General features: G+C 40.7%; 1 gene segment (V, D, J or C); it reads right to left on the reverse strand.

Annotated features, from left to right (window-relative positions):
• Positions 1-8807: 8807 nt before the first annotated feature.
• LOC104863402 lies at positions 8808-9605 on the reverse strand. The segment is given in 2 exon segments: positions 8808-9223; positions 9557-9605. Coding segments are annotated over 2 exon segments (465 nt in total).
• Between the last annotated feature and the right edge of the window lie 263 nt (positions 9606-9868).

Raw genomic sequence — 9868 nt, forward strand, 5'->3', positions numbered from 1 at the left:
TCACTAGTCTATCACCCTTAAATCATTTGAATTAAATTGAAATCAAGAAGCAGTCCAGAACATGTCTGCAGTGAACAAACTTTTCAATATAGTATATTTACCATTTAATGGCTCAGACAGAGCGAGGATGCAAGACCCCTGATCTCAGTTAGCTGATTGCTGAACCCCCTGACGCTGACTGACCTCAGGCTGCAAGGCCCAGATTGAGTTCCCCATCCTTCTGAATGGTTGAACTCCCCAACGTTCTATTACAGGTTTCCCACGCCCTTTCTTTAAAGATGTTCAAAATTGGGAACTCAGAAAAATACCCTTGATGACCACCTCTGTCTTGGCAGAGTGGGTCCAAAGACTTGCACAGTCAGAAGGTCTGAGAGTGTGGGGGAGAGGGCTTATGGGGGTTCAGGGGCGCCCGTGCGGCTACCTTCCCAGGGCTTGAGCGATGGCTGCTAGGTCCGGAGCAGGCATGGTTCTCCTTCCCGCGGTGGATCAGGGCCCAGCCTACCTTCCCGGCACTTGAGTGATGGCTGCTGAGTCGGGAGCAGGCGTGGTTCTCCTTCTGGATGGTATTTTGAAAGGAATTGTTTTCCTAATTTCTGGTTCTGTGAGTCTGTTATTTGCATACAAGAAGGCTATTGATTTTTGAGTGTTGACCTTGCAATGAGCTACTCTGCTGAAAGTGTCAGTTAAGTCTTGAAGTCTTTTGGTGGAGTTATTTGGGTCTTCAGTGTAGAGTATCATATCATCAGCAAATAAAAACAGTTTAACTTCTTCCTTTCCTATCTTTATTGCTTTAATTTCTTTCTCTTGTCTAATTGCTATGGCTAATATTTCCAGAACTATATTGAAGAGGTCCTTTTCTTGTTCCTGATTTTAACATGAACGTTTTCAGTTTTTCGCCATTTAATATGATGCTGGCTGTTGGTTTTTCATAGAAAACCTTTATTAAGTTGAGATATAGACCATCTATTTTTTTCAGCATTTTTATCATGAATGGGTGTTGAATTTTGTCAAATGCTTTTTCTGCATCTATTGAGAGGATGGTATGGTTTTTACCCTTGATTCTGTTAATATAGTGTATTACATTTATGGACTTACATATGTTGTACCATCCTTGCATCCCTGGAATAAATCTGACTTGATCAGGATGTATGATATTCTTGATGAACCTCTGTATTCTGCTTGCTAGTATCCTATTAAGGATTGTTGCATCAATATTCATTAAAGAGATTGGCCTGTAGTTCTCTTTTTTAGTGGGTCTTTCCCTGGTTTGGGAATCAATGTAATACTTGCTTCCAGGAATGAATTTGGAAATATTGCTTCCCTTTTAATTTCATTGAAAAGTTTGAAGAGTAATGGCAGTAGTTCTTCTCCAAATCTCTTGTAAAATTCACCAATGAATCCATCAGGACCTGGGCTTTTCTTTGTTGATAAACTTTTAATTACAATTTTAATTTCACTGGTTATGATTGGGGTATTTAGAATTTTTCTCTTCATTTAACTTTGGTAACTCATAAGTGTCTAGAAATCTGTCCATTTCTTCTGTGTTTTCCATTTTATTAGACTACAGGTTCTCAAAGTGGGTATTGATGACCCTCTGGATTTCTGTTGGATCTATTGTGACTTCACCTTTTCATTCCTAGTTGCATGCATGTGAGCCTTTTCCTTCCTTTTTTTGACAAGGTTAGCTAAGGGTTTATCAATTTTATTTATTCTTTCAAAAAAAAAACTCTTCATTTATTTTTCATATCATTTTCTAAGTTTCCATTGCATTGATTTCTGCTCTAATCTTTATAATTTCCTCTCTTGTTCTAGTTTTGGGTTTTGTTTGCTCTTCTTTTTCAGGGAGTCTAAGGCTCATCATTTGGTTATTTATTTGAGCTCACTCTGTTTTTCTAGTGTATGTATTCACTGCTATGAATTTTCCATGTAGAACTGCTTTCACTGTGTCCCATAGATTCCTGTATGTGGTATTGACATGATCATTTGTTTGTAAAAACTGTCTAATTTCTTCTTTAATTTCCTTTGTGATCCATTGATTGTTCAGGAGAGTGTTGTTCAGTTTCCATGTGTTTGTGATGTTCCTACAGTTTCTTATGCTATTGATCTCTGGCTTGATTGCACTATGATCTGATAATATACAGGGGATAACTTTGATTCCTTTGCATTTATTCAAACCTGTTTTATGAGCTAGTATGTTGTCTATCTTGGAGAGTGACTGATGTGCAGCTGAAAAGAATGTATATTCTGATTTTATGGGCTGGAACACTCTGTAGATGTCTATTAAGTCCATATGTTCCATAGCTTGGTTCAGTTATAGCATTTTGACCTTGATTTTTCTGCCTAGATGATCTATCTATTCATAAAAGTGGGGTATTTAGATCCCCCACTACAATTGCATTATTTATTATTTGGTTATTTGGTTATTGGTTTTTTGGCTTTTGGTTTTTCATGTTGCTTAATATTTGTTTTATATAGTTGTGGGCATTAATATTTGGTCCATATATATGTATGATTGTCATCTATTCCTCTTGAATTGTTCCCTTTACAAGGATGTAGTGGCCTTGTCTCTCTTAATCAGTTTTGGTTTGAAATTTACTTTGTGCAGAAGATAGCTACCCCTGCTTTTTTCTGGGCTCCTGTCGCATGGAGAACTGTTTTGCATTCGTTCACTTTCCGTCTTTGGGCTTCTTTTTGCACTAGTTATGTTTCTTGTATACAACATATTGTTGGATTTTGCTTCTTAATCCACTCTGCCAGTCTATTTCTCTTGATTGGTGAATTGAGGCCACTGATATTGATGGGTATAACTGATATTGAAGGTCATGTTATTGTCCTTTTGCATATCTTTCTGTGCGTCAGAGTCCTCACCGGAGCACAGGTCCTTGGTTCTCTGTTGTCTTCCTCAACCTTCTTCCTGGGCAGAGACTTCAGCTCCAAGTTGTTCTGAGTTCTTCAACCTCTTCCTCTCACAGGGACTCAGAGGCTCTGCAGTGCTCCTCCCCAGCAGCAGCACAGAGGGCAGCTGGGCCTCCCCAGGCAGGGAGGTTTATGTTTGGGACTGTATCACTGCTAAAGGAACATGTGTGTTTTGCCCACAGTAATAAACTCCAGCATCTTCAGCCTCTACCCTGGCGATTTTGAGTGTCAAATCTGTCCCTGACCCACTACCACTGAACCTGTTAGGAACCTAAGAGTCCCTTTTGCAAACCTGATGAATCATGTGCTGAGGACCCTGGCCTGGCTTGTGTACAATCCAAGTGAAAAAGATGTTTTCCATCACTAGGAAGCTGCTTCTGACTGGCCCTCGGAGATGGACACAGGCTCTCCAGGAGTGATGGACAGAGAGAGTGGGGTCTGCGTCATTACAGCATCTCCAGTGGATCATAAAAAGATGAAGAAGTGCAGGATCACATGCAAATATCATGTGTCATTTTCATATTTCCCCCTCATATATCAGGCTAAATTATTTTCATCATTTTGATTTGTGTAGAAAAATACTGAACTTGAAGAATGGGCCCCAGGATCAGCAGCCACAAGGGAACCTATGGAATTCACTTGCTCCACCTCAGTCTTTCTGTGTGAAGTCCTGACAGAGGAGGAGTCCTTGTTCCCTCCCATCCCCCGCATCCCCACCCTAACAGAACACATCCAGGCTACAGGACAGACTGCTTATCTCACTTGCGTTCTGAACACATGCGGGCACCAGGGGAGTCCAGAGCCCACCTCTCACACCATCTCCTCCCTCAGCTCCCCAGTCCTTACCAGGGATGCAGAGCCTCAGCGGCCCCAGGAAGTGAACAGGGAGCCTCATTCGGAGAAGCTGAACCGAGGAGTCCTGATCACTCCAGTGCGTGAGAGCCACACTTTATCCCAGACTTGCATAGGCTTTGCCCTCTGAGGAACAAAATGCAAAGTCCCTGCTGGGTGCAGTGGTGTGGAAAGGTTGAGCGGCTTGGTGGGAGCCTCTCATGTGAGCCAAGTGATGTGAAATATCCTGTGTATCTGGAGGAAACCAATGGAGACAAAGTCCATGCCATCTGCAGCCATGGAAGCCAGCACCACTTGGGAAGTCTGTGTGTGTAACAGGGACAGGATTCCCACTCCCTGTCTCCCTAACAGCACCAAGATCCTGAGACATGCACGTGTGTTCACGTCAGGCTCTGGGAGGGGAAAGCCAATCTTGTTGCCCTCCTCCCTAGCTCTGCTGGGAGAGGAAAGCATCTCACATAGAGTGATCTTCAGAGTTTTCTACCACCCAGAGCATGGTGGGGAACTGGTAGATTCTGGCCCCTACTGATTCCATGGAAATGAAATGAATCCTAGAACTTGCTAGAAATAGCTGCCCCCCCCTCCAGCTGAATTTGGTGATTAAACTCAATAAAATGCACTGATGTTGAAAAAATAAGCACGGATAAAAAATCTCTTTCTTTCAGGTAAATACATTTATAATCCTTTGCAAGTGAAGGGGAAAATTTAAAAACATTATGTCTTATGTAATGAACAAATAATTCTTAATAATTTTTTAAATTTGTGAATCATCTGTCCAAATTATTTTAATATAGATTTGTTATCAAATTGTATATCCATCAGTATAAATTCTGGTAAATATACTTGTATGTAAATGTAGGTACCTATACAGAAATGTGTAGATCTGTATAGATACACTCATACACATGAGAGTCATTAAAATATTTCTGAAGGGAAGTATTCTCCTGACTTCTTGTATAGAATGAAGAAGGTCCAATTTTATATCACTCTCTTCTGAATGATGATTAAAAATACTTCCCATGTGCATTTTTTATTTACCTAGACATTGTGCAGCCACCGTCCACATGTTAAAGAGGGATTCCCTGTGTGAGAATACTGAGCCTGAATCTGGTCTTTTTTATTATACCTGGACAGTTTGAGTCAATGATCGTCTTCATCCAGGATGAGCAGTCAGGAGGGGGTGTGGGTCAGATCTGCTCAGGGACATCAATTTGAAACTCCCTACCTCCAAAGCCCTGAGAGATAAAACTGGGTCAATGAAAGCTTGAAGTTTATGGTTTATTTATAATGACAGTTCAAGAGATCTAGTTCTTCCACTCTAAATTGTGGAAATGTTGTGGGAAAATAATTCCTTTCTCACGTTTGCTTTCATTATAAATAAAGCACTCCAATAGTTTCCCCATTCCCTTTTCCTCTTCCATAACTTCTTCTTTTTTTCTCTCCAGTATTTCATATTGAACCTACAGTCTTCATATTTAGCTATATGTCCAGCTCCTATTATTAGTGTTTTAAGTCTCCTTAAGTCACTAAGTCAGTGAATTTAAATGGGCACTTGCCATCCTCCTCCCTCAGCCTCCCCAAATGCTGGGATTACAGGCGTGTGTCATCTGGCTTGGTTGTTTTTCTCTTCTCCGTATTCATGTTCTCTGCAAACACTGAGGAAAGTTGGTATGAATGCATGCCTGGCAGTTCTGCATTCTTTTTTGGGTTGTGTAACTCTTTTGTTTTTTTGGTACTGGGGATTGAACTCGGGTCCTTGTGCTTTCAAGGCAGGCCACTGAACTGCTGAGCTAAATCCCCGGCCCTTCAGTTGTGTAGCTTTTTATCAGTACACGTTTGCAGTACATAACGATTGGGTTCACTGAGGGGAGTAGGTTCATGCCCATAACACATCGTTGTCTTTTTTACTTCCCCTTTCTCTCATCTTAGATTCTTAGGAGTCTATTCCTGACCTGTCTAACCTGAGGTAGCTACGTAGCAAATAACATGAAAAAAAGAAATTAAGTTTATTGAAGCAGTCACAAAACAAGGTCCTTACGTTTGACAATGATGCAGAAAGGATATGAGAACTTGATGGAAAATAACTGGTGCACATGTAGTCAGATTCCTGCCCTCAGAAATTAAGAAGTTTCTGACACTGTGTACCATTTGGTTGTGTTACATTATGGTATTTGAGCAGTGTTTGATAAAATTTGTATCAGATTTTAGAAATGTGCAGCAGCATGTTATGTGTTGAAAGCAAAATGAAAGGGGAGATTATATTAATTAAATCAAAGCCCGTATTGTATCAACAACACTACTGGCTGGGTGATGAATTTTCAAGGTCAGTTGAAGAATTTACACTGCATGTAGTAGATCCTCAGAGGTCATTTGCATATGGTCGATTAATAATTTTGTTTCCTTCACTTTTCTACTTAATGTTGTTTGCAATTCATTTCTTCAGTGTGCTTTTTTCCCAACTCCCAAATCTGAATTCTGGGTAGAGCCCATTGCTCTGTGTAATTTCTTCATACTCATTTCACTCATACTCAAGTTACTGGTTTGTTCTTGAATGTGTAATATTCCTGACTTTGTGGTCTCTGACCCTTAACATATTATTTGTAAAGCCATTTTCCATATAAGTTATTACTGAAAATGATTAATTCCTGCCATTGCATTATTTTTTCTTTCTAATTTCTTTATTTCTTCAATTTGTATAATGCTGGTTTGGTGGTCATGCATTTCTTAGAAGTCTCTTCATCATGGAAATTCCTTATTTTTCCATAAATATTGCAAGAGAATTTTGTAAGATATTATAATATGCTTTGAAAAGTCTTTTTTACTTTTGTATTTGAGAAACAGTTCCAAGCTCTACTGGCCTTAAATGTTGTGCAGAGAAATCTCTATGATTCTGATAGCTTAGTCTTTATGATGACTTGGATTTCCCTCCAGGATCTGTTAGCATTCTTTGCTTATTGTCATTTTCTTGGTTTTTTCTAAGATGTGCTATGGGGAGATCACTTTCTGGTCATATCCACTTGGGGTTTTCAAGGCCTTCTTATTTGTATGTCCATTTCACTCTCTAGATTTGAAAGTTTTCTGCAATCATTTGGGAATAACTTTTTATACTTTTAATTCTTTCTCCAGCCTTCCATTGACTTCTGCCATTCTTAGTTTATGTCTTTCAGAGTCAGCTGTGAGCGCTCAGATCAAGTTCTCAGTATTTCTCTTGTTTGACCCAATCTGCTACATCAGTCTTATCCTCCAGTGCTGATCTCTTCTGTTGTGACTGGTCATGTCCCCTGGCATGGCTTTCAGTTGTGCTTTGCATTTCCAAGGGTTGTGCTTTATTCTTTTTTATGACCATCAATTCTTTACTGGGGCATTCATTCATATCTTATATTGTCTTAACTAATTCAATCAGCTGTTTGTGTCTTCTTTAAGCTTTTGAATGTCTTATTAATAAAAACTTGATCTCCTTATTTACATCTACTTTGAAATTTAAGAGTCCACATCCTCATTCAACATCGTATGCATTTTTCTTTGATTTCTTCAAAGATTTAAACATTTGTTTTCTTAGTTCTTTTCTGGAAACTTCCTCTACATTATCACCTGTAAGCTTTTGGGTACTTATTAAATTTTGAGACATCTTGCTGACCTATTTTTCATCATTTCTGTATTTTTATGTTGAATGCTGTAGGTTATTTGGGCTGGAAAGATCTGCTACCACAGATTTCTGGCATGGAATTGCAAACAGTGGACCATTACTGGTAATATCTACCTGCCAAGAGCAAATCCTACATAGGTATATAATATAGAGCTAGTTTAGCAAATTTTCTAGGCTTACACTAATGCAGGAATACAAAAGATTAGAAATGATAGAGAAAAGCCTGTGAGACAGAAGATAAAAGAGAAAAGAATTAAAAAATAAATCAAAGAAGTATAATTTGGAAAAAAGAGTAAAGAGATATAACATCTGAGAAAAGAAAGAAACTAGTTTTTGATGAAATTATTTTTCTATACATAACAAAGAATAGAGAGATAGGGTTTGACAGGATGTGTGGTGGGAGTGGAGTGAAAAGAGAAAAGGGAGAGATTTCTAAGTAGAAAACTTATAGAATCTTTACACAGATTCTATCCAATTTTTAAAGTAGACGAAATCTGTTAAAAGACTTAAGTAACAAGTTTTAGGGCCGGGGATTTAGCTCAGCGGTTCTGTGGCCTGCCGTGCAAGTGCAAGGACCTGAGTTCAATCCCTTCTACCAAAAAAGAAAAAACAAACAAACAAACAAAGAAAACCCCAAACAAGTTTGGGCAAGGGAGAACTTGATAGGCCAATATAAAAATTTGTAGAGTACATTTAAAACTCATTTATAGTTGTTTATAAGCATGTTCCCCTAACATACACTCTAAAGTAGAAAAGAAAGACAGAAAAATTAAGTTTTAATACTGATTTATGTAGAAGAAAAGCATGCGGAGGGTCGGGATACTGTGAGAGTGTGCAAGGGGGAGGGAGGGAGGGAGGAGAACGGGGGAGGGACTCAGGTGGACACTGAGAGAGGAACTGGGACACTGAGCACAATTAGGGAGCCAGCAAATACACTGATGTCAGAAACACCGCGATGCTCCGTGGCTGTGTCTCCCAGAACTCTCCATCCTGTACTGGGTCCCTAAGCAGAATGGTGCTCTTTGTCTCTGACCTTGGGGATCACTGGTCCTAACTCAGTCACTGTTGCCTGGTGTCATATTTCCAGGGTGCCTTTACAGGATCTCACAGATGTGCAAGCTGAAGTACGAAGCTTAAACACGTAACAAGCTATTTTCATCTAATGATTTCATGCCCACTGAGTCTGTGATTTGCATTTATACAAATTCAGAAAAGCACAGCATTTGGAGTGTCCAAAGAAACCTCTTGGAATCAGGTTTGTTCTTTCTCTCATCCTGTGTCAGAATTCTCACCAGAGCAAATGTCCTGGCTGCTCTCCTGTCTTCCTCACTCTCAGACCTGGGTAGAGACCACAGCTGCACTTTGCACCTCTGAGTTTTTCAACCTCTTCCTCTCACAGGGACTCAGACTCTGCAGTGCTGCTCCCCAGACACAGCACAGAGGGCAGTTGGGCCTCCCCAGGCAGGGAGGTTTGTGTTCGGGGTTGTATCACCGTGGGAGGAACATGTGTACCTTGCCAACAGCAATAAATTCCAGCATCCTCAGGCTCCACCCTGCTAATTCTGAGTGTGAAATCAGTGCCTGCCCCACTGCCACTGAACCTGTCTGGGATGTCTGAATATCGGTTGGAAACTAGGTAAATCAGGCCTCTTGGAGCCTGGCCTGGCTTGTGTACCATCCAGTGCAAGTAAGTGTTTCCATTACTGTGTACAAGGCTCTTACTGGCCCTGCAGGAGATGGAGGCCGACTCTCCAGGGGTGATGGACAGAGTGTGTGGGGTCTGGGTCATCACCACATCTCCAGTGGACCCTAAAATAAGAAGAAAGAAGTGCAAGTTTAACGTTTCACTGTGATTTTGGTTTATATACAAAAACATTTTGATTTTAAGTCAGAATCCAGGAGTTGAATGAAGTCAGTATCTCGAATTCACCTGTCACATCTGTCTCTTACAATTCAAAAACACCTTGAAGATCAGAAGAACTTGCTTCTAATCTTCTTCCTTTCAAAGCCCTAACTAGCATATTCCATGTACAGAAGGATGAGGCATATGAACTGAGGTGTGCAGAGAACACATGGGTGCAGCAGGAGGGACAGGAAGCTCACCCTCTCCCCATTTCCCTTCCTGGTCTCCCCTGTCCTTACCTGGGATCCAGAGCATCAGCAGCCCCAGGAGCTGAGCAGGAAGCCTCATTCTGAGAAGATGAAGTCACAGGCAAGGCTAGGATAGAGCTGAGCTTTTATCTCAGTGGTACAGGAAGGTCCTCCCTGGGGTAATATGCAAATGCCCTGGTGGGTGCATTAGAGGGGAAAGAGTGAAGGGCAGGGTAGGAGCCTGTTTATGGCTCAGGTGAGTAAGACCATCTGTGTATCTGGAGGAACCCCATGGAGATAGAGTCCACTCTGTGTGCAGGGTGAGCGCTGACTCCTACTGTGAAAGTGTTAGTTTGTGAGGAG

Source organism: Fukomys damarensis, unplaced genomic scaffold, assembly GCF_012274545.1.
Source record: "Fukomys damarensis isolate Sample0158 unplaced genomic scaffold, DMR_v1.0_HiC HiC_scaffold_2, whole genome shotgun sequence".
Lineage (NCBI taxonomy): Eukaryota > Metazoa > Chordata > Mammalia > Rodentia > Bathyergidae > Fukomys > Fukomys damarensis.